Here is a 25051-nt window from a genome sequence, read left to right as displayed (position 1 = left end):
TTACAATAAGCCTTACCACGCTACTTGACTCTTTAAAGCTTCATGCATGATTTTTTAAAATTCACATAACATTGAAAAACAAAAAACCCCACTAAGAAAATGGTCTTTGTTGAAGACAAATTCACATGGCCATGCCACCAGGATTTTTTTTTAATTAAGTTCAAAACCCAAAATATAAACATGTATATGTTACAGAGACTTCTCCTGATAGAATATCCTATCAAGGATAGGATGATGGAGTTATAATCAATAATAGGTGTCATATAATGCACTAATATTTTTCCACTTGTGACTAGAAGGATTACTTCTAGGGTTTTATTTTTATTTTTATTTTAATTCTAGAGAATTTTTTTGAAAGATTTTATTTATTTATTTGACAGAGAGAGATCACAAGTAGGCACAGAGGCAGGCAGAGAGAGAGAGAGAGGAGGAAGCAGGCTCCCTGCTGAGCAGAGAGCCCGATGCGGAACTCGATCCCAGAACCCTGAGATCATGACCTGAGCCAAAGGCAGCGGCTTAACCCACTGAGCCACCCAGGTGCCCCTAGGGTTTTATTTTTAAACAAACACATTTAAGTGTTCAACTCTTGCATTACTCTTTAATATTCAAATGTATGCAACAGGTCAAAAGATAATCACTTTTTACAACTTAAGAGAACATAGAACTAAAAAACTCATTTTGAATTCTTTTTATAACTATATATTGTTTTTCAAGAACTTAACCATGCTACAAATCTAACCACTAAAGTATCTCACTAATCTGTGAGCTTCTAGAAGACAAATACTATGTTCTTTTTTTTTTTTTTTTAAGGATTTTATTCATTTATTTGACAGAGAGAAATCACAAGTAGATGGAGAGGCAGGCAGAGAGAGAGAGAGGGAAGCAGGCTCCCTGCCGAGCAGAGAGCCCGATGCGGGACTCGATCCCAGGACCCCGAGATCATGACCAGAGCCGAAGGCAGCGGCTTAACCCACTGAGCCACCCAGGCGCCCAACAAATACTATGTTCTTATTCACTTCTATATGTCTAGCTAGCAAATGCCTGGAATACAGCACATGATCAAATAATTAAGAGTGAAAAATTACAATTGTTAGATTGTTGGACAGACCCTTTAAAAAAGAAAAAAAAAGTGAGCAATTACAACATGAGGGGAAAAAGTACATAGACACAACAGAAGAAAACATACATAAAAAGTGGGCTCAAAATGACCAATTTGACAGCTAATGCAAAAAAGAAGCACTTAGCATTCATGCTCTTGAGAATGAGAAAGAATTTCCCCCAAGGCACCTTAAAAAGATTAAGGGGGAAATAGTGAACATTCTCAATCATATCACCGGACACACTGTTAAGTTTCTCAGAGTTATTTCTTAACATAAGCCAATCACAATATTGTAAAGAACTATTAAATAAAGGTAAATTCTATGGAAAGACCCAAACTTTCATGGAAATCATAAACTTTATTGTTATGGTTTTAAAAACAAATAAAAATAAATTGTATTACCAGGTTTAAAACCTATTAGAGTGACCAGTACCACAAAGTTTAAGTAGCCATAATTTCATATAGTACTGCCAAAAAAAAACAAAAAAAAAAAACACCAGAGTAAGACAGAATTATCAGTCTCACCTTAACAACTTTCACAGTGTATTCAGTCAAAATGTAAACTTTAGTGAAGCACTTTATATATGACACTGTAGTCACAAAGCATAGCTCGAGCTAACTAAATCCCCCAAATATTATGAAATACACTAAACACTTTAAATGATACATGTGAAATTAAACATATAAATAATTTAAGCTAAAAAAAGAAGACTGAATGCTCAGTAAATATGAAAAGTCACGTATCGGTTGATCCTTCAAATTACCTTGCTTCAAAAACTGGCTGAATATCACTTCCTAGTTGACTAGTATGACCAAATTCATCCTGAAATTCCAGAGGGATATTGAATGGGACTCCAACACGAAAAGGAGGATCCATAAGACCAAATGAAAACTTCTCTGGTTTACCCTCTTAACAACAAAAAAAAAGTAAACATGATAATCAAATTCATTATAGCTCAGAAACAGCCATATTTTATATACAGGAAACTAAACTATAATAAAGATGGCATTTTAAATCTTTAAAAAGCTATTATAAATCATAACTATAAGCCACTTGGGAAAAGTTAGATCTTTATCTCAGTATTCATAAAAGTAAAATTCCAGAGGTAGAAAAAATTTTTTACATTATGAAATTATTAGAATAAAAAGTCTATAACATTATCATAGGAAAAACTAAGGCAAAACACAATATCACCCCGCCCCCACCTTATCTGTGATTAATTGTAGTCTGGAGGCAGATGATCCTATTTCTGATATACTGTCAAAAGGTCAACAGTAGCCTAAAACTATGTTACCATTCTGAGGTCATTGACCTCACTTCATCTCACCACACAGCCATTTTATCAGTTTGCATCATCACAAGAGTGAGTATAGTTGTACAATAAGATATTTTAAGAAAGAAAAAGATTGTATATTGTTATAATCTATTTTATTGTTAATATCTTACTGTCCCTAATTTGTAAATTAAATTTCATTATAGGTATGCATATAAAGAGGAAAAACTATATATAGGATTTGGTAACATCTGCAGTTTCAAGAAAACCACTGGGAGTGGTCTTATAACATATCCCCTGTATACAAGGTGGACTACTGTACTCAAGAGCTATGAAAGAATATATTTGATAAAATTTAAAATATTTTATTGGTTAAAATACACAAAGTTAAAAAAGATGCTCCATAGGAGAAAATATGTACAACATATGCAACAAGGGATTAAAATCCAGAATACATAAAAACCTTCTATAAACCAGCTATTCTTTTTTTTTTTTTAAAGATTTTATTTATTTATTTGGCAGACAGAGGTCACAGTAGGCAGAGAGGCAGGCAGAGAGAGAGGAGCAGGAAGCAGGCTCCCTGCTGAGCAGAGAGCCTGATGTGGGGCTCGATCCCAGAACCCTGGGATCACGACCCGAGCCGAAGGCAGAAGCTTTAACCCACTGAGCCACCCAGGTGCCCCTAAACCAGCTATTCTTAAGCGTGGCCTCTAGTCAAACAGTTTCAACCATCCCCTGAGAAATTAAATATGTGTATTCTAGGGATCACTCAAACCCAGAAACTCTGGGAGTGATCCCTACAGACCAGTATCTTAAAAAGCTCTCCAGGAGATTAAGATAGAAAGTCATATTTGAGAACCACAGCTTTAAACTATTAAAATGGGCACAGCAGTGCTCGCTTCGGCAGCACATATACTAAAATGGGCACAGCAAATGAATAGGTTTTCACAGATGACAGAGAGAGTCCAAGAAAGGTGAGAAGAGGTGCAAAATCTAATAATTGAATAATCTGACCACCACCCAGGATAAATACAGACGCTGGCCAGGAATGGGCACAAGGAAACCACAACTCTCATGGTCTGTTGATGAGGATTCCCTGGTACAACATTTTGGAAGAGCAAATATATTTAAAATGTTAAGGCACACACTTGTCACCTTGGCAATTCTACTTCTTATCCATCCTAGAGAATTTCTAGCACATGTACACAAAGCACCATAAAATTTTTCCCTATAGAAACATGGTTTGTAATAGCAAAAAACTGGAAATGATCGAAATGTACGTTAACAGAAAATTGCTTCAGCTATAGCATGTCTATACTATGGTATGTGTTCTTCAGCTACTAAAAGAATGTGGTGGGGTGGTTGGGTGGATCAGTTGGTTAAGTGTCCAACTCATGATCTGCTCAGGTCTTGATCTCAGGGTTGTGAGATCCAGTCCCATGTCAGGCTCCATGTTCAGTGCAATATGCTTAAAATTCTGTTTCTTCCTCTGCTCCTCCTCCATTTGTGCTCTCTCTTGCACTTTCTAAAATAAATCTTCAAAAGAGAAGAGTTCCCTAGATCTCCACCCCTCAATACACAAAACCAGTCAACTGCCTTCCTCAGCTCCAGCAACAGATAGAAGTGTATTCTCTGAGGAAGGTGAGAGTAGGGCTAAGAATTGAGGGACAAAGCACTACTAAAAGTGTCACAGTTTGCTGAAAATACCAACTGAAAGATTATACGGTAGGTTGAGACCCCCAAGAGCCTTCCCCAGCTTGCTCCCACAATGCTGGCAGCCAGGTGTTTACCCTCCTAGCAGAAGGAGGCTAGAAGACAAGACAAGAAGACAAGAAGGCTCTACTTTGGGGAATTTAGACAGCCTAAGAGAGAAAGTCTAAAAATTCCCATCATCATCCTAAATGAAATAAAAGCTTTCAAATGTCCTATGATAAATATAAGCAATTCACCAGTCATGTAAGAAAGCATCTGCTATATGAAAGGGCAAACATAAAAAAAACCAACATGGAGGAAAAAGACTATAAATAAAGTTTAAATGCTTCAAAAAAGACCACCACTATTACTAATAGCCTCAGAGAATTATTAAAGATACTGAATTCATAAAGGAGGCAGAGAATGCTTTGAAAAGTGAACAGAGAATACAAAATGACAGCAGAAAGGAAAAATTCAATAGAAAGTGTAGTAGCATGTCATGTTAAAGGAATCTCCCATAACACAGGAAAATAAGAGATGGAAAGTAGAAAAAAGAGTATTAATATACCAGTCAAGATGTCCACTGTCTTACTACAAAATGATGTAGAAACAGTAGGAAATCAAAGTAATTCAAGAAAATTTCCTAGGACTTAAAATTTCAGAAAGTAGAACAACAACAACAAAAAGATTCTCCAAACAGCTGGGCATCAGGGAAGAGGGAAGAATGGAGTGAAGGTGGTGGGCAGAACAGCTCACACACGCAAAGGTCAGGAAACAGAATAGCTTTAGGTGTTACCAGCAGCAAGAGAAGAAAATGATGATGCCTTCAAAAATTTTAAAGAAATAGGATCATGAATTTGCAATGACATGGACAAAGCTACCGATGATTATGCTAAGCAAAATAAGTGAGAGAAAGACAAATACTTTGATTCCACTCATGTGGAATCAAAGAAACAAAATAAACAGAGCAAAGGGGAAAAAGAGACAAAGGCAAACCAAGACAGATACACAACTAAAGAGAACAAACTGATGGTTACCAGAGGGGTGGGGGTAAGAGGATGGGTTAACTGGCAAGTAAGGAGTGCACTTGTGGTGAGCACCAGGTGATGTACAGAAGTGTTCAATCACTGTACTATACACCTGAAACTAATATTACACGACATATTAAAACTGTAATTTAAATAAAAACTTAAAGAAGAAATGCGATTATGAAGCAGAATCATAAAGCCATTGTAAGATCATGATGATCACAACTGGCCAAACATACTTTATTGAATTACCTATCTATTCTCCCCTTATTTAAAATGCCATCTTCAGTATAATATGTAGGTATATAGTATTTCACTTACCTTTAACAGAAAATTTAATTGCTTTTGATGGCAGTGGTCTTCCTGCATAAGTGTCTGCATTACTTTCATTCAATACAACTTGTAATTTCAATGTATAATTCCCCAACTTCTGAATATTTTCTGGACAAATTAAGAAGAAATTAAAAATCAAGTCAACATAATACTGATATAATTTTTAACTTTCAGAATAGTAACTCACCCATTTTTTTAAACCAGTAAGGCCATTTTCCTCCATGTTGACTAATATGTGAAATGATTTCTTTATTTCCATTTGAAGCTTAATAAAAGAAAAAAGAAATATTTATACCTTGAGAAACTGAATATACAACATGAATATGAAATGTCACACTGGCATCAAATATCTTTATTTGTTGTACATCTTTAGAAATTGTTTTGAAACTTCATCAAAGGATTTAAAGCTATCCTATGCACAAGTGAATTGCATAATGAAAATTATTCACTTGGTTCATTAAAATTCCTTTATTTCAATTCTTTTTTTTTTTTTTTTTTAAAGATTTTATTTATTCATTTGACAGAGAGAGAGATCACAAGTAGGCAGAGTCAGGCAGAGAGAGAGGGGGAAGCAGGCTCTCTGCTCAGCAGGGATGCCAAAGCAGATGCGGGGCTCGATCCCACAACCCTGAGATCATGACCTGAGCCGAAGGCAGCAGCTTAATCCACTGAGCCACCCAGGCGCCCCCCTTTATTTCAATTCTTAAAAATGTTTCTGTAAATAAGATTCATTGGTACAAAATATTGGAGATAATTTTCTTTTGATATTTAAAATAATTTTCATTAAGAGTTTCTAAGACTAAAATATCAGCTTATTTATATAGAATTCCTAAGATCTAATGACCTATTGTTATGTGAAAGAAGGAATAAAAACACACATACATATAAAAATGCTACCTTTTTTGTAAGAAAGAGTAAGAAATAATATAAATATATTTGTTCCTGCTCAGCATTACAGCAAGAAACACAAGAAAGATAGGCCAAAAACGAATAAAATTACTACCCAAACAGGGAGAAAGTAAACAGAGTAGAGGGATGACATAACTTCTCTGAAGATTTATTTCTGACTTTGAAATTATATAAATGACTTAAAAATTGAAAAAGCAGAATTAAGATACAGCAATTCATAAACAAAACAAAAACATACATCAAGTCGCTGACAGAACCACGTTATAAAAGGATTATTTCAAGTGACTTCGTTTTTTATAAATATTTCTTTTAAAGAGAGGAAGAGGAAATTCAAACAGACTCCGCAATGAGTGGGGAGCTGAACATGGGGCCCAATCCCATGATCCCGAGATCACGACCTGAGCTGCAACCAAGAGTCAGATATTTAACCAACTCTGTCACCCAGGCACCCCTCAAGTGGCTTTATTTTTTTATTATCAGTCAATAAATTCAGCACACCTGGATGATACAAGTCATGTTCGTGGATTTTTTTTTTAAGATTTTATTTATTTATTTGACAGAGAGAGAGATCACAAGCAGGCAAAGAGGCAGGAGAGAGAAAGGAGGAAGCAGGCTCCCTGCCGAGTAGAGTCTGATACCGGCTCGATCCCAGGACCTGAGATCATGACCTGAGCCAAAGGCAGAGGCCCCAACCCACTAAGCCCCATGTTTGTGGATTATTAGGATGACAATAAATCCAACTGATCTACAGATGCAATATAATCCCTATCAAAACCCAATACCACTTTTTGCAGAAATAGGAAACCCGGTACTAAATATACTTGGAATCTTAAGAGACACAAACAGCCAAAACAATTCTAAATAAGAAAAACAAAGTTAGAGAACTCACATTTCCTTTCAAAGTTTACTAGAGTTATGGTAATCCAAACAGTACATTACTGGCATAACAGGAGATATACAGACAGCCTAGAAATAAACCCCTGAATGTATGGTCAAATGTTTTTGACAAGAATGCCTAGACTACTCAATGGAGAAAGAACATGTTTCTGATTATTTGTGCTATGAAAACTGGATATCCACATGCAAAAGAAATTAATCTATATAAATTAAACTCAAAATGGATCAAAGAACTTAATATAAGAGCTAAAACAATAAAACTAATCTTAGATTTAAAAAAAAAAAAAGGCTTCCTAACGCTGGATTTGGCAATGACTTCTTGGATAGAAGACCAAAGGCAAAGGCAACAAATGCAAAAACAGAAAAATCGGGGGCACCTGGGTGGCTCAGTTGGTTGAGTGTCTGACTCTTGGTTTCAGCTCAAGTGGTAATCTCAGGGTCATGAGATCCACCGCTATACCAGACTATGCAGAGCCTGCTTGGGATTCTTTCCCTCTTCCTTTCCTCTCCCTCCTCTTCTGTGCCCGCATTTGTTCTCTCAAATAAAATCTTAAAAAAAATACACACACACAGAAAAACTGGACTACATCTGAATTACATTTTCTGCATCAAAAAACACCAATAGGTGAGAAGGCAGTCCACAGAATGAAAAGAAAGTATGTCCAAATTACATAGTATCTGATAAGGATTACCCAAGTATAAAGAACACCTACAACTCAGCAACAATAAAAAAAAAAAATCCAATTAAAAAATGAGCAAAGGACCTGAATAGACATTTTTCCAAAAAAGATATAGAGATGATCAATAAGCACATAAAAAGATGCTCCGTTTCACTCATTATTAGTGGAATGCAAATCAAAACCACAAATATCTCACACCAATTAGGATGCCTTTTACCAAAAAATCCCCAGAATACATGTTGGCAAGGATGTGAAGATACTGAAACACCTGTGCATTGCTGCCAGGGATGTAAAACAGTACAGCCACTGTGAAAAACAGTTATGGTAGTTCCTCAAAAAGTTACACATTAGAATTACCATATGATCTAGCAACTCCACATCTGGGTAGTTATCCAAAGGAATTTACATCAGGGACTCAAATAGATATTTGCATAGCAATGTTCACAGTGGCATTATTCACAATACCTACTAAAATAAAAGCAACCCAAGTGTCCATCAATGAATAAATGGAAACAAAATATGGTACATACGTACACTAGAATATGATTTCATGTATTTTACTATGATACCTAAAATAGTCATATTCATAGAGACAGAAAGTAGAACAATGATTACCAGGAGATTGTGGGGAAGGAGTGATGGGGAGTTATTACTACTGAGTTTTAGTCTGGGATGATAAAAAAAGTTCTGGGGATGGTTAGTAGTTAACGGTTGCACAGCAGTATAAATGTATTTAATGCCAATGAACTGTATATCTTACAATGGTTAAAATAATAAATTTATGTTTTCTATATTTTAACATAATAAAAAGTATTTTTGATTGGAAAAAAAAATCCAATGAGGTGGGAGGCAGGAGAGTCAGAGTCACAGAGAGACTGGAGAATGCTACACTACTGACTTTGAAGATGGATAAATGGGCCACAAGCCAAGAATATAGATTCTAGAATGTGGAAGAGGAAAGGCTGCCCTAAAGCCTCCAGAAGGAATACAATCCAGCTGACACTATTTTTTTTAAGTTTTATTTATTTGACAGAAAGAGAGAGAGAGAGCCCAAGCAGGGGGAGCAGGAGAGAGAGAGAGAGAGAGAGGGGAGTCCAATTGCAGGGCTCAATCCCAGCACCCTGGGATCATGACCTGAGCTGAAAGCAGATGCCCAACTGAATGACCAAGGCTCCCCCATCAATACAGCTGCCACTCTGATTTTAGTCAATGAAACCCATCCTGGATGTATGATCTACAGAGCTCTAATAAATATATGTTGTTCTAAGCCCCCCCCACCCATACACAAAGTTGGAGAAGTACAATGTAGAGGGTGACAGAGGACAAAAATACAAGTATATCAATAAGTTAGCCAAAGAGCCAAGGCTGAGACACCTAACAAATTTATACAAGGTATAAATAATAAATCACTGATTAGTTTTTAAATGTTGGAAATAAACATACACTGAATAAAATATTGTGTCTTTAAAATTCATGGATGAGACACACAAGTATATAATGATAGAACAGATTATTAAATATAAGAAGTAAAAATACTTTTAGGCAGTCAAGACGAAAACAATGAACAGGAAACAAACAAGACAATTCAAATCAGGGAAATACAAGATGAACAATATCCAGTTCTCTTCTACCAGGCCTCTAATTTAAACCAAGTATTTCTACCCTACAGGTTCAGAGCCATAGTTTTTTTTTATTTATAATATATTTTGTGGATTATCTAATCTGAATTCCTATCTAGTACAAATTCCTATAAAAATATACACTGTATCTTATTTTAGTCCACAATTACCTACTTGGGAAAATTCAGACTAGAGTTAAAAAAAAAACAAAAAACAGAAAAATCATTAAAAAATTTGTCATAACACATTTGAAATTCTGAACTTAAATCTACTGTGTCTATCAGAGTGCTAAATCAATGATTATATGAAGATATTAAAACCTGTATTACACATTTAAGAACAATATTAAAGATCCAAATTAGTTTGCATACTTACAATGTAATATAACTTTGAGCTCAACCAGGAGTTTCTTTGACCCTCCATGACTTGTTCCTGGAAGCTTTTGCATTGCTTCCCCTTTTTTATTCAGTATTTCAATTCTTAATGCACCTATCAGTCCAAAATTTAAAATAAGAATGTCTTAGTTACACCCAAAAAAAAAAAGGGATGAGCCTGCTAGGTCTTAATACTGCATTTTAATTTGTCACGGTCTTTTACAAATTAAATACATAAAGCCATCAAAAGCATTTTTTCCATATTAAGGGGGGGAAAAAAACATACCAATGGGGGTTCCAGCAGGTCTAATCTCATTTGGCAATAATTCATCTCCTTCAGGCCAAGTTACTGACAATCTATCAGGGAGCCTATTATGAAACAAGCACATTAATGTTTCATGAACTATGTTAATTATGGTCTTAAAGAGAAGTCAATGGAACTTGAATATTTATTTCTGATATATTTTGAAAGGTTAAAGCTATACTTCTATATGTTAATAATCTATAAATTTTTTCCTCCCTAACTATTACTATGGCTCCTGAAAATCTCTTGGTATTAAGAGTCAGGAACTGTCAGGATTTTCCATTTTTTGGTGGTTTTCTGCTCTTTTATAATACAAGTTACCTTTGGAAGAGAAGATAAACTTTTAAGAAGAAGAATTATTAGTGAGATTCACTAAGAATCAAAATGACTGCATCATTAGCTACACCCGAGGTACAAACAGGGGTGCCTGAGCAAGCATCTACCTTCAGTTTGGGTCGTGATCCCGGGGTCCAGAAATCAGGCCCCGCATCAGGTTCCCTGCTTGGGGAGAAGCCTACCTCACTTTCTCCCACTTCCCCTGCTTGTGTTCCCTTTCTCACTGTGTCTCTGTCAAATAAATAAATAAAAACCTCAAAGAATAAAAAAGAGAGCTACCAAGAGTTTTGTTTTTCTACTTTCCTTTACTTCTCTTGTACTAATCCCCCCATAAATCTTTACCAATCTTACCTAACTAATCTTTACCTCTCAACAGTTACAATTTTCTTCTAGTTGTAGGTCAAACCAAGTTGTTTTCTAACATACCAGATTCATAGTGCCTCTAATAGTAACACTTTAGATATAGAAAAAGGAGGAAATTTTATATAAAACAAATACAGGAATCTGTTTCACAACCAGAGCTCTCATTTTTTTTTAACAGCAAGAAGTTCATCACAATGTATAAATCTAAGACTACAAAGGTCCTATTATGTGTCCATAACAACATATTCAAGAACAGTTAAAAGCACTATAATTCATTTTCTGGTTTCTTGTTATTCTTATCCTGCATTTTGAAATGTGAATTACCTTGCCATTTCATCTTCTACATATTTTTTCACAGCTTTCTCAGCAACTGTCCTATCAAGCTTTGCAATTGGCACAGTTTTTATTTCATCATACAGTGCCTGAGGTTCCTGGAAAAAAAAAATTTTACACCAACATTTCAAAAAAAACGATTCAAATTCGGCTGCATAAAAACTTGTTTCTTTGGAAGAAACAAATTATACCCTAATTCAGTATATATATCATGATAGCTATTATTACATTATACCACAGAGTATATTTCTATTTTTCATGTAACCTCCTTAGGCATAATTAAATATCATTCAAATATTAACAAGAACATGGGAGAAGGATAAAGCCCACTTTAGTTTTGGAGTTATTCACTCCTGAGAAAGAATTCTGGCTCCAATTTTTACTCCAACATGGATGAAATGTTTTTACAAATTTACAATGCTTTACAAAATCACTTGGACAACTAGAAATAACATACACATGTTTGTTAAATGTTGGGCATCCAGATATTAAGCTTTATAGATTATTTAAAACACCAAATAAGAAACATAAAAATTCATGCTAACAATACTTTATCCGACAGTAAAATCCAAATGCTAGCAAAATATAAACTACAGTATCTTTATTTCAGCATTAAACAAAAGTAAGCAATACCAAGAGACTTTCAACAAAAATGTTTTATTACTTGCTATCTTACCATTGCAATCTGAACCTCTCCTCCCGTGGCATATACTTCTCCATCATGATCACCATAGAGAAAAAATTTTACTATGCTTCCATAAAAGAGAGGAAGTGTCTTGATTGTCTTGACCTAGTATTTAGTTATTGGAAAAAAGGCTTTTAGTTTTTACTAAAACAGGCTTAATATTAATAACTATCTCATAGAACTGTTTCATCCAAGGGAAAAACTCGGTATCTATCAGAAAAATTACTGAAAAAAGCATCCTAATATTCTAATAAAGTTATATTTATTTATATTTACTTATGTAAGTTTTCCACTTACTCTTAACAAATCTCCGTAAAGACACAGTGGCTTCTTCATACAAAAATGTCATAGCTTTGCATGTTTTCTAAAAGGTCCATAAATCCTTCAAAGTTAATTATGAAAGCCAATATCCTTCAAACCCTTTTTCTCCACAAAATCTTGCTTTCAGACTATTGAACAGTAATTACAAACTCTGACAAATTCTTCCTTTTAAATTAAGTGGCTTAAAGCTTGCCAATGGTATTTCCTTACTTGGCCTTAAGAACCTAAGAATAATTTTCATAGAAACTCCTGAGAAGGACTACCAGAGTTCATATAAAAATCTACTTTCTCAGCTCATTTCTTAACTATTTCCTTCCACATACAACAGACTGCAGGACATTCCAACTTTACTACTGGCTATTTTTCTGCACTTAACCTCTATCATTGTCTGTGCTCAGATTATGGTCTTTGAGAAAGCACCTTACTCAACAACCATACAGAATTTGACAGAAGTGATCACTTCCTCTTCCTTATAACTCTTCCCTTGACTTCAGGGATACCATATTCTCCTAGTTTCCTTGTATCTCATCAGTTTATCCATTCTATTTTCCTTCACTGGCTCATCCTTTTCATTCTAACCACCCCCATATATTGGAAAAACCAGGCTCCAGTTATACACACTACTCTCTGGTGATCACATCAAATTCCAAAGCTTTAAATATATGATGATGACTTGAATTTACCGAATCAATGGATGCCCTCTGACCTCTGTAATACTTATACAAGCATCCAAGTCTCTACCTCTTTCAAGGTCCTTACAAATGCACTTCTTGCCCAAAGAATTTAATGATTTGCTCTTCTCCCAAGGCCCATCCAAAGTCAGAAAATCCTCTCTTCTCCCTCCAAACTGCCAAAGCAGTATTCATCTCTCTTTCCATAGCACTTATTCCCTTCTCATTTACTATTACTTATATTTAGGTTATGTCTGATTTTAGACTATCATATCCCCAAGGATGAAAGACCTCACCTAGATCTCTTCATTCTCCATAATATGGTCAACAAACAGACTTACAAGTGGCATGCTCAATAAAAATTTAGTAAAAAAATTCATTACTTCATATCACATAAAAAAATTAAGACTCGGCATTTGAGTAAAGTTTAGTGCAAGAAAAAAATAAAAACCTTGCTAATTGAGACTTTGGGGGAACAAAGAGTTTTCTTAAAACTGCCATGCTAAATTATATAATTAAAATCAGTTTGTGCGGCGCCTGGGTGGCTCAGTGGGTTAAAGCCTCTGCTTTTGGCTCAGGTCATGATCCCAAGGGTCCTGGGATTGAGCCCTGCATCGGGCTCTCTGCTCAGCAGGGAGCCTGCTTTCCTTCCTCTCTCTCTGCCTGCCTCTCTGCCTACTTGTGATCTCTGTCTGCCAAATAAATTTAAAAAAAAAAACAAAAAAAAATCAGTTTGACCTTTTCATTCTTTCCTGACTCCTGAGGAGTCAAATACATGCATTATTTTGTTGTTAAATTCTAATACTAAATAATAATTTAGTTTTAAATTCTATTAAAAATTGAATCTAGAAATAAGTTAAACCTACCAGCTGTCCTGCTTTGTATATTTTTCCATCCCATTCTATTGCTGAGTATGTAGCCCAGGGGCCCTGCTTTTTAGAAGGAAGATCAGGACGTGTAATTACTCCTTTAAAAGATGTAAATTTTATTTGTTTGTCATACTTTTCATGACAGTCCTTCAGCCATAAAGCAAATTCTCTGTCAATTTTCATTCGCTGCTCCTGTAAAAAATTTATTTAATGTTCTATGAAATATAGCTACTAGTAAACAAATATAACCACAAACACTGTCATTCATTCCTTTTTTCCTCCCACATACCCCACCCTCAGAAAACCTAAAAAAAATTAAAACATGTTCCTGGAGCTTTTCCCCATATAATTTTAGATTTCTAACAGAAACATTGCTAGGAAAGAAAATTTTTGCTATCATCTTTGGAACCAAGGTCTCAATGGTTACTACCAATAACAAAGATTTCCTTCACTTGTATAAATGCTAGAATAAACCAAAAATGATGAACACTGGCTGCCCAGGAGAACGAGAACTAGCTGGCTGGCTGTGGGAAAGTGATAAGCGGAAGGCTCCTTGCTGTGAACCATACACATTCTCAACAAAGTGATAAAAATCTCTTTCCATTTATCAAGCACGAATATACATATATATAGTAAGCATATACAGTGTATCTATAGTATGAAAATATCACTGGGGGAATGACTAGGGAGAAAAAAGCCTAAAAAGCTTCTTATGAGGATGATAATGAAAAGAAAGTTGAGAAACACTACTGTACAAAACACATTTTTCCTTTTAGTTACATATTATATATACATATTGCCTATTCAAGAAAGTTAAAACATGAAATGAAAATGAAGTATTTTCTAATAATACATAAGAAAATGTGTTATTTCTTACTGTTCTTTGCCCTGTTGGGAGATAAGAGATTTATACTTAAGCATTAGCCGTTTAATGTCTGTCTTTCAAAGAATTAGTAAGGAAGAAAATCTTCACACTACATGCTTTCATGGAAGATAATACATAAAGTTAAATTTATTTCTTCTTACATACCTTACTCTATTAATATACCATTTCCAAATAAAAATGGGACAAGATTAAAAATGATTTCATCTTACATTTTTGTGACTTATAGTTGGAAAACCAGTATCTTAATCATTAAAAAATTAAGCCTACCAAATTTTTATACTGCACTTTAATATATAGCTCTTGTAGTATATAATATTGTTCTCATACGCTTTCATCAAATTCACATGCTTCTGTAGCTTCTACTCACTGTCAAGATCTTGATATTAAGATCTAAATAAAGATCTGTACATTTTATCCAAGCACACTCTAATCAGTTTGAAATTTTTAAGTAATGTCAACACATAAACGCTCACGAAAAAAATTTATATATTTTTCGATTTAATAAAAAGCATGTAAATTATCAGTACAAATCTATTACTTGTGACTTTCATTGTACCTAAAATAGGACATATGCAAATATTCAAGATTGATATTTAAAATCATACCTGTCCATTTAAAATCCTTGTAAAAAGCGTGTTCTTATCTTTCAATTTTAGCTCAAGATCCATAAAAGTCAGTTTATTTGTGCTGACCTGGAATTTGTCATTAGTGAATAATGCACCAGATATTCTATTATAACATTCAATTGGTGAAAGCCCTCTCTTCTTTGGAGGAGTACACCAGTCAAAGCTTGAACAGAACAAAATATTAATATTATAATTGGTAAAAATTAGATTTATAAAACAATGTAATTTCAGCAAAAATCAAAGCTTACTCTTCAACAGATGTATATGGTATTAGCCGTCCATTCCAAAAACATTCAAAAATCGGCCTTTTCCCTCTTGCTGCTTTCTCAAGTATGAAACAATCATCATCATCATCTTCATCTTTTAATTCTAAAGCAAAGGCATGAGTGGAGCAAACTGTTTATTGCTATAAAATTTACACAATTTTTTTTACCACTGAGTAACTAACTTCTTTAAGTGAAATATTAAAGTTGCTTCAGAGAACCTGTATTCGAAAGCTCATAAGATCTCTCACATTGCTTACTGTCTATAAAACTTAATGACAGCTTTACTCTTTGCCCTCACACAGGCAGATTTCCAAAGTGGTTCCACATTACTAGTGGGTGTCTCTGATTTACGTCAATATATAGTTACTTATATACTTATCAATCTGTGTTAGGGATACTACACTAGCTGAGCCTGCAAGCTTTAAAATCTATTTATAGAGTAAAAGGATCACACATGCAGAGATTATACCCTATAGCAGAAGCCCTCTTCCCTAAAAATACAGAAGTTTGAATCCTGTACTTCAAATAACAAGTTTCATAATTCTGTCAGAACTAGTATGTTCACATAACAATCACTGGGAAATCTACAGTCTCTAGTAGCAACAACTTTGCCTAGTATGAACAAATCAATCAATACTAAATTTAATTTTTTTTAAATACTAACTTCTCAAACATCAGATTCAGGTGATACACAGCTAGAATTATTATGTTAAAAAGCATCAAACATATAATTAGCACAACTGCCTATAACATTTTTATGTTTCTTACCAAAACATCTTCATATACTCAAATAAGGATCAAACACTATGATTCTGAAACAGTTAACACCTTAGCTATTTTGGCTTTAAGGCACCCACCCAAAATAAACCCTTCTTCCCCCCCCAAAACATAAAGAAGTTCCTTTCTATCAAACCAAATCACTTTGCTTTTAGAGAATCCCTCTGGATCAATCAACCGATTGGTTTTTATTTTAAGATCTCATTTGAAGAACTTTTTGTCTACAGCATACAAAAATTACAAATGTCAAATTAAAAAGGGCTCAGCAAAATCATGGGAGGTAGAGCCACTGAGTAATAACTTACTCAATAATGCTGGGCACTATTTTAAAGATTTGCATTGGTGGTTTCTTACCTAACATTCACAACACCTCAACAAGGAAATAAACTACCTCCCATTTCACAGATCGAAATATGGTGATAAGGAGTAGTTTGTCAAACAGAAAGAGGCAAAGATGGGATTCAAATTAGGAAATCTGGTTCCAGAACACACAAGACTAAAAATACACTAAGCAAGTATTCTGAATGAGAAAGTTTTATATTATTAATCTATGAATTCAATGCAATTCCAGTAATTCCACTAGGATTTTTCAAAGGGAATATAATTAGTAATTCCAAAATTTATCCAGAAGAGCAAAAGATTAAGAATTTTTTCAAAAAATAATGAGTTTCCTACCCTACAGGTATCAATACATGGTATAAAACTACAAGAGTATCATTACTCACGTATATAAACATAAAATACATTAATAACTTAAAGAATCCAGATCTATGTACTTATAGGAACTTATTATTATTATGAAAATAATATTTCAAACCATTTAAAAAACAGTAACATTCAGTAACTGGTGCTAGGAAACCAAGTACTCACATGTAAAATATTAAGTCAAAGCCCTACCTCTTTGTATATGCAAAAAAAGGAGATTATAAATGCACTAAAAATTTAAGGATAAAATGGTTAAAAAATAAAACTACAGGATCGTTTTATAACCTGAAGTGTATGAAGGCTTTCCACAGCAAGACAAAATTAGAAAGATTATATAAAGTTCAAAGCTTCTTTATAAATATCCACAAAGATAATGGGAAGACAATGTGGGGAACATTTAAGGATTAATATGCAGTACATAGCTAAAAGTTCATTAGGAAATCCAAAGAATATCCAAAAAGCCAATGCTTTTTTTATTCATCTGGAAGTGAATACACACAAAAATCAAGAATCAAAAATCATAAACACCTAAGATACACATAAGAAACAAAGTTTAATTTAATCTAGACTTAACAGCCCAACTAATAATTAATTGTTAAAAAATCCTAAATCACAACTTCACATTTTGTAGCTAAGATAACAAATTAACATACTTGACGGAAAGCATGGATCATCGGGGTAAGTTTCTCTATCATATAAGAAAGGGTGATATCGAATAATCCCTTCCACTACACCATCTCCTTCAACATGAGCCTTGAACTCAAAACTATCAGATGCTGTGTTTATATACAACGTCTGCATGTCATCTTCTATTTCCCTTAGGTTGACAATCTTAGGTGCCTTCCCCTTTTCAAACATAGAAATCTAAAATAAAAATAAAACAAAAATAATTAAATTCTATGGTGAATTCACTTTTGTTCTCAACTATGATCCAACAACAGAATAGGCAAAAACTTGGATTTATACAAGTAATCATGTAGCTTAATTATATATATATTTATAAATGGGTTAAATAACCAGTAAGTAGCATCTCTCAATAAGGAATATATTACTAAAAAAACAGAATGTAAGCAAAAAAAGAGCAAAGCAGAGCTGATGAAGAGATACTAAGAGGTACATTTTAAGTTTCATGCTTGAGGTAGGAAGTGGGACAAGGATAATGTGAAATTCTTTCCAGTGTGTGGGAAAGGATATTGAGAACCCAATATTCAAATGTTCTGTGCTTCTAAATCTTACTTCATTGTCATAAGACTTCTATGAACAAAGAGAAACATTTATACCCTTTTTCTCCCTGCTTTGAGACATGCTGTTCAGCAACTACTCATATCTCTACAGAAGACAGAGGAAAAAGAGAAATCAAACACTATAGTAAATAAAGGTTCAAAACCCAAATACATCTAGCAATGATCTCTTTACTTAAGTATCAAATTGCCAAAGTACTTTCGAGAAACACAGGGAGAGAGAGGTGGTCTAACTGATTTTCCTTATCCAGAGTCACTTGGAACTGGAACAGATACTCATAATCTGTAATATTCTAAGAAAGATTTTTATCTTACTTCAATATCAATGTTGTTGAAAGGTCCAACTTCTTTTGATGTACATTTTTCGTTTCCTTTTGGGCCATGAATATAGTAATGATAAATATGCCTAAAATACAGAAAAATAACTTTATACTTTTAATTTAATTTAATTTATAAAAATTAGCTCTTATAATAATCCACCAAAAAATATTTTATAACTACTATTTGGTAGGTGCTAAGCACTATACTAAGCATTTATTTTTAGGGTGGGGCATGCAGGGGGAAAAGCGGAGAATGAGAGAGAATATTTCAAACAGACGGGGAACCTGACATGGGGCCTGATCTCATAACCCTTAGATCATGATCGAGTGGAAATCAAGAGACAGATGCTTAACTGACTGAGCCATCCAGGCGCCCCTATATTAAGCATTCTTCTTCTTTTTTTTTTTAATACTAAGCATTCTTAAATACAGTATCCTATTTAATGGTAAAAACAATCCTAAGACGGAGGTATTATTACACCTCATTTTATGGATACAGAAATTGGGATGCAAGGGGTTTATATACTTTACCTAAGGTTACAGAACTACAATTTAAAAGGTGGACTACAGTCCAAGCCTTTCCAACATAAAAAGCCCACAAAGTGTATACCTTCCAAAAGTATAGTTTACCAAAAAAATGAAAACCAGAAGGCAAGAGACTATAATATAATTTACTTATCAGGAATTCTAGAAAGGATTTAAATATCAGGGAGTACTTAGGATTAGGTAATCTTTAAATTATCTTCTCAATATGAGTATCATTCTGTAACTCTCTTCCCTCCTTTCCTATAGCATCAAGACAATCTCACTCCAACATTCCCACCAAAATTGGTGATTTTTGAAGGGATAATGTTGAGTTTATTAGCTTTAATAAACTCAACATTATCCCTTCAAAAATCACTAATACAGAATGTTTTAAAAGATATTTTGGTGAGATTATTCATGGCTAAAACATATTACATCTATCATTACTCTTCAAACAGGAATTTGCAATATTCCTTTGTACGAATTTTAATTTTAAAAAATTATCCTAGCTACTCTTTAAAACACTGAGATAAAAGGAAATCAGTGGAAAGCTTCAGGTCTTTCTTCATGCACCTCAAAAGTGTTAACATCATTATCAATAGTAAGGTTAAAATAACACATTCAGAAGGAGTGCTGTAATTAGCTTAACAGATAGGTTTCAAAGAATGGTTAAAATAATAGGTTATTATTTGTTGAGCAAGATTACATTCTAATTATGTGTTATGTACACTGAGTTCCTTTAGTTAAAAGAAATAATTACAAAATAGCTAATGAAATATGGATTTAGAGAATAAAAATTCCCAAGTCCTATTTAAAATTCTTGGGTTACAGTCAATAAACATCAATACTCCACAAGAGAAGAGGTACTTCTAAAATAAAATAATTTTCCAGATGCCTGGGTGGTTCAGTCAGTTAAATGTCTCCTTCAGCTCAGACATGATTCTAGTGTCCTGAGATCAAGTCCTACACGAGGCATCCTGCTCAGTGGGGAGTCTGCTTCTCCCTATACCCTTCCCTTGCTTGTGCTCTCTCTCTCTCTCACACTCTCTCTCAAATAAGTAAATAAAATCTTAAAAATAAAATAATTTTCCCATTAAAGAAAAATTTAAACTATTAGTAGGCATTTATGTATAAAATAATCTTAAAAGATAAAATAATCTTAAGCGTAATCGCCTTTTGAATAAATGTGAAAAAACACTTTTAAAAAATGGGGTGGGGGGCACCTGGCTGGCTCAGCTGGTGGAGCATGCAACTCCCGATCCCAGGGTTTTGAGTTGGAGCCCCATGTTGGGTGCAGAGAGTACTTAAAAGTAAAATCTTTAAAAAACTTTTTTTTTTTAAAAGTGAATTTCGTGCAGATGTACCCATTTCTGCAAGACTCAGTAATGTAGACTAATGCAAATTACTGAAGCAATCCACTAAATGATACTTACTATATAACTACGGGAAAAAACTAAGAACCATTAAATATTCTGATGATTTGTTCTAATGGAATATGTTATACTCTATAAAAGTTTTCCTGGAATGGATAATCCAAAGATTTATTTTCAGTACTATTAATACATTTGCATACATTATTTTAACAGCCTTCACGCATTCATTTGATTAACATTTACTGAGCATCTACTATTTAACAGGTAACACTAGGGATATAGCAGTGCATAAAATTCCATTCCAATGGGGGAAGGCAGAAAAAAAATGAAAATATATGGTATGGAAGATTATGATAGGTGCTATAAAGATGACACACAAAAGGGGAATATGAACATGATGGTGCTGAATTTGATACATTCTGAAGTTTATTTATTTTTTAAAAAATTTTATTTATTTATTTGACAGAGAGAGAGAGATCAATGAAGTTTATCTTAAATTTTATCATTGGTCTTATAAGCCTGCCCCTCAAATGATTATCAATATGTTACAGGTAATCAATAAATACTTACAGAACAGAGAACTGTTTTAAAAAAATTTTTTTTAATTTATTTTATTTATTTGACAGAGAGAAATAGATCACAAGTAGGCAGAGAGAGAGGAGGAAGCAGGCTCCCCGCTGAGCAGAGAGCCCAATGTGGGCCTCAACCCCAGGACCCTGAGACCATGACCAGAGCTGAAAGGCAGAGGCCTAACCCACTGAGCCACACAGGCACCCCAGAGAACTGTTTTAATGCCATCATTAGAGTACTGGTTACTGCAAGGAAGGGAAGGAAATGAGACAGAAGCAGAGCACACAGCCAAGAAGTTTCAATGTATCTCTAATATTTTCCTTCTTAAAAAGAATACATAGCAACATGTTCTGAATCAAGTACTTACGCTAACTGTCTTGTCCAAAGAAGGAAATAATTTTTCAAGTACTGTATGTGTTCTGGTTGTACTCCTGTGATAACCACAGCAGTAAAGTTATCTTTTTCCTTTTCCTCTAAAATAAGATGATGTAGAAATCTTTCATCATCATTTGTAATGTGAACAGAATCAGATGGCTAGGAGAGTGAATATAAATATAACAAATTAAATACACTTAATGTAACATACAAATAACATTTACATTAATTCTAATATGATTCACTTAGTTTCATAAATGGGCTTCAAAAAACTTTTGAAGGAAAATAGCCCTAAAACAAATCAGCTGAGTATGTAGCAATGCTGTGAGAACAGGATAATTTAACACAGACAGCTAAACTGGCATACATACAGGAGCACCCTATTACCACAATGCTGATTGAATCAATTTTAGACTCATAAAAGGTATTTGGGTATGTGTGTATACTGAGTTTAAAAATGCTGAAAAAAAACAGAAGAAACTTACTTACCCTAGGATGGAATGCGTCCTTACTTGGGATACCTAACACTTAACTTGGTAGGGACAAATAAATGCCCAGCCCTCCATGCTCAAGAAAACTGGGATGTAGGCAACAAGCTGGCTTAGCCCAAAGGCACTGTGTTTAAAAGGGAATAAAATAATCCTAGTCCACTTTCAGAGACTTTAGCTTGCTTAGAAGGGAAGTGGGGAGGGGAAAGAGGAAGGAGTGTTTGTGGATAAGAATTATGAATGTCTTGATTTTTACTCTGAGACTTTATGTGTTAAAATTACATGCATATATACATACTACGTATGTTGCTATAACATAAAGCTTTTAAGGATACACACTGAACTATTATATCTAGGAAGCTGGCTGATTTTTTAAAAATAAGCATATATTACCACTTCCTAAAAATAAAAACCCTCCAAAACCATTCCAATGCATCCCTATATACTAATATTACAGCTACAACATATAGTATACAAGTAATATTTTATACACTTTGAGAGCTAGTGGATTAGCTTGAATTTACTAGTGATGTAGGTTCATTACCAAATATTTATTGAACACTTCCAAGTTCTATGACTCAACATGGACACAAGGAAGATAAGAATTAAATAAGACTAGTGCCCTCCCTCCCTACAAATTCTGATAGATGAAAAACAAATGATTACAAAACAATGTGCCGTTATAAAGATATGAACCAAGAGCTACAGAGTTAAGAGTTAAGAGGGTAATGTTTACCCAGAACATGAATAGAACATTCTAGCCCAATGAGAACATGAAAGATTTGAGAGTATAAGGCAAACAAGGTAGTTTAAAGTATATGATAAATACATGATGAAAGAGGAGACTGGAAAGGCTGAATCAAGCAGTGACAATGGATGGAAGAGAGGGCAGATGAAAAACTATGTTAAAAGAACAGAATGGTGAATGATTAACAGGATTATAATTACTAACTACTTGGTCAGGGGATGCTATTAATTGCAAAGAGTAGTTGGGGGAAAAGCGAGAAAGGAGGAACAGAAAAGGCTGGTAGATAATATTTTATTTCAGATGTACCAAAAGTGAGATATTCATGGAACATCTAGAGAAAGGCATCTAACTGAAATGGGACATGAGTACCCCAGACATGATCAGTTGGTATTCAGCATCCATTCATCCCACCTTTTATAGTCCCTTCCTGGACTACAGAGACTGGAAAGCCAAACTCCCTTTTCAGACTTTTCAGACTCCCTTACATTTTAAGTTGTGGGGCACGTTAGGTTTCACCAATTAGATGTAGCAGCCAAAACTTTAGAAGAGGAAAATGAGACAAAGGCCATTTCCTGATATTTCTTTAATGTTTTCTGTTATTACACAAGGTACTGAACAACTGATATCCAGGTTCCAGCTTCAAGCGTTAGCACTAATAAAGCACCAATTATAGCCAAAAGGTCTGTGTTTTGGTGTTAGAAGAACTGCACCAGCAAGACCTTTCCAACTCCTGGATCACAGATAAGGCAGGATGTTTCTAAGTTCCTGATCCAGTGGTGGTACTCCAGCTACATGACTGTAGCAGATGTTGCAGCATCCCTTGAAGGTCAATTCAGAGTGTCCCATTATCCTTCTCTGAGGCTGAGCGTTCCTAGCCCTTTGAATAATTATGCAAGCATCTAATTCCCTTTACTACATCTTTTCTGTTTGAAGTGTCTAGAATGATTTTTCCTCGATGGAGTCCAGCCTGATTCAGTGACTCAATCTTAAAAGCCTTGACAAGAAATACAGATCGGAGAACTGCTGGTGTTAAGCAGCATGTATACTGCCCCTAGAAAAAGCAAGATTCCTGGTTGTAAATCAAGAGCCACCAACTCTATACGTATACAAGACTGTTCATGAGAGCTGGAGAAGCCAAAAAGTAGGCTGGAAAAGACTGGTCAGGGGAAAAAAAGAAAAAGGACCAGGGGCTTATTAGTACCCATGAGACGTTTGTTGGCACAAATTAAGCACAAATTACAGGAAAAAATGGCAGAAATAATGACCCAAGAGATATTAGTTCTACCCAAGGTGTATCACACCTGTACAGTTTTGAAAATCACTTAAATTATTTCCTATTTTTCACCTATTTTGACATGGCAAATATTTCCACAAATATATCTTAAAGGTTTTCGTGGTGGTAACATAAGATGACAAAGATGGAATACTATTATATAAATATAATAAGATGTGTAAATTGTAATAAATGCAACAAATTTAAAAAGGAAAAAAGTGGGATAAGCAAAATGAAGACCTTTCCTGGACAGAGGAGAATGTTATGTTATATAGAAAAAAGTGGCTTATAAATATAAGAAAAGAATTCAGTCCACTTAATAAAGAAAAAGTATTATTTTCACCTGTCAAATTGCCAGCATTTTGCTACTCCCCTCCACTCCTTTTTTAAAAACAAGGAAATTATGAGATAGGCACTTCCACATACTATTTTCAGGAGTGTATCTGATTTGGGTTTAACCTTTTAGAAAAGCAATTTATAATCTATACCATGAACATTTAAGAAGTTCAAATTCATTGTCACTCTATTAACTTATTTGGACAAAATGTTATGCAAAGACATTCATGGCAGTGTCCTTATTTATAATTATAATAGAATCCTTTAAGTTAAATGCTTAACAGAATAAATTACAATACAGACAAATACTATGAACCTAGGAAAAGAGTGTGTGTATAAAGATATTTCATAAAATGGAGAAATACCCAAAATGTTAAAGAAATGTGGACTCAAAAAGGTAAATATATTTTTTAAAAGTAAGTATATGAAAGAGATTAAGAGTACACTTTTCTCCCCCACCCCCAACTCAAGATGCCAATAAGGAGGTTTTATTTTAATTTCAGTGTTACAGTGTTACATTAGTTTCAGGTAAATACGCTTATCTCGATGACCACTCAGTAATATATGGAATTGTTTAGTCACTATATTGTACACCTGAAACTAATATATAACATTGTACGTTAACAACACTGGATTTAAAATTAAAAAAAAAAAAAAACCCTGTAAGCATATGTTAGACTAGAAATTCAACTAGAAATTTCTTCCCAGAATGAGACAATTTTTAAGTTTCCTATACATTTTTTACAAATTGTTTT

At 34.1% G+C, this 25051-nt stretch overlaps 1 protein-coding gene across 1 annotated transcript in view; it reads right to left on the bottom strand.

The window, feature by feature from the left end:
* The window catches only part of SMCHD1 (structural maintenance of chromosomes flexible hinge domain containing 1), a 149686-nt gene that overhangs the window by 87358 nt on the left and 37277 nt on the right, over positions 1-25051 (bottom strand). The window contains exons 8-20 of the mRNA XM_044243330.1: positions 21444-21610; positions 18604-18694; positions 17701-17911; positions 15548-15668; positions 15279-15462; positions 13785-13979; positions 11918-12031; positions 11233-11339; positions 10192-10274; positions 9907-10020; positions 5614-5691; positions 5415-5534; positions 1864-2008 (exon numbers count right to left, since the gene is read on the bottom strand). Of these exons, the coding sequence (XP_044099265.1) occupies positions 1864-2008; positions 5415-5534; positions 5614-5691; positions 9907-10020; positions 10192-10274; positions 11233-11339; positions 11918-12031; positions 13785-13979; positions 15279-15462; positions 15548-15668; positions 17701-17911; positions 18604-18694; positions 21444-21610 (1730 nt within the window). The remainder of the gene's footprint in view (positions 1-1863; positions 2009-5414; positions 5535-5613; positions 5692-9906; positions 10021-10191; positions 10275-11232; positions 11340-11917; positions 12032-13784; positions 13980-15278; positions 15463-15547; positions 15669-17700; positions 17912-18603; positions 18695-21443; positions 21611-25051) is intronic.

The sequence above is a fragment of the Neovison vison genome, chromosome 3 (assembly GCF_020171115.1).
Source record: "Neovison vison isolate M4711 chromosome 3, ASM_NN_V1, whole genome shotgun sequence".
In the NCBI taxonomy this organism is placed as follows: domain Eukaryota; kingdom Metazoa; phylum Chordata; class Mammalia; order Carnivora; family Mustelidae; genus Neogale; species Neogale vison.
The sequence above is the reverse complement of the archived record's forward strand: the minus strand, read 5'-3'. Positions and strand labels throughout refer to the sequence as shown.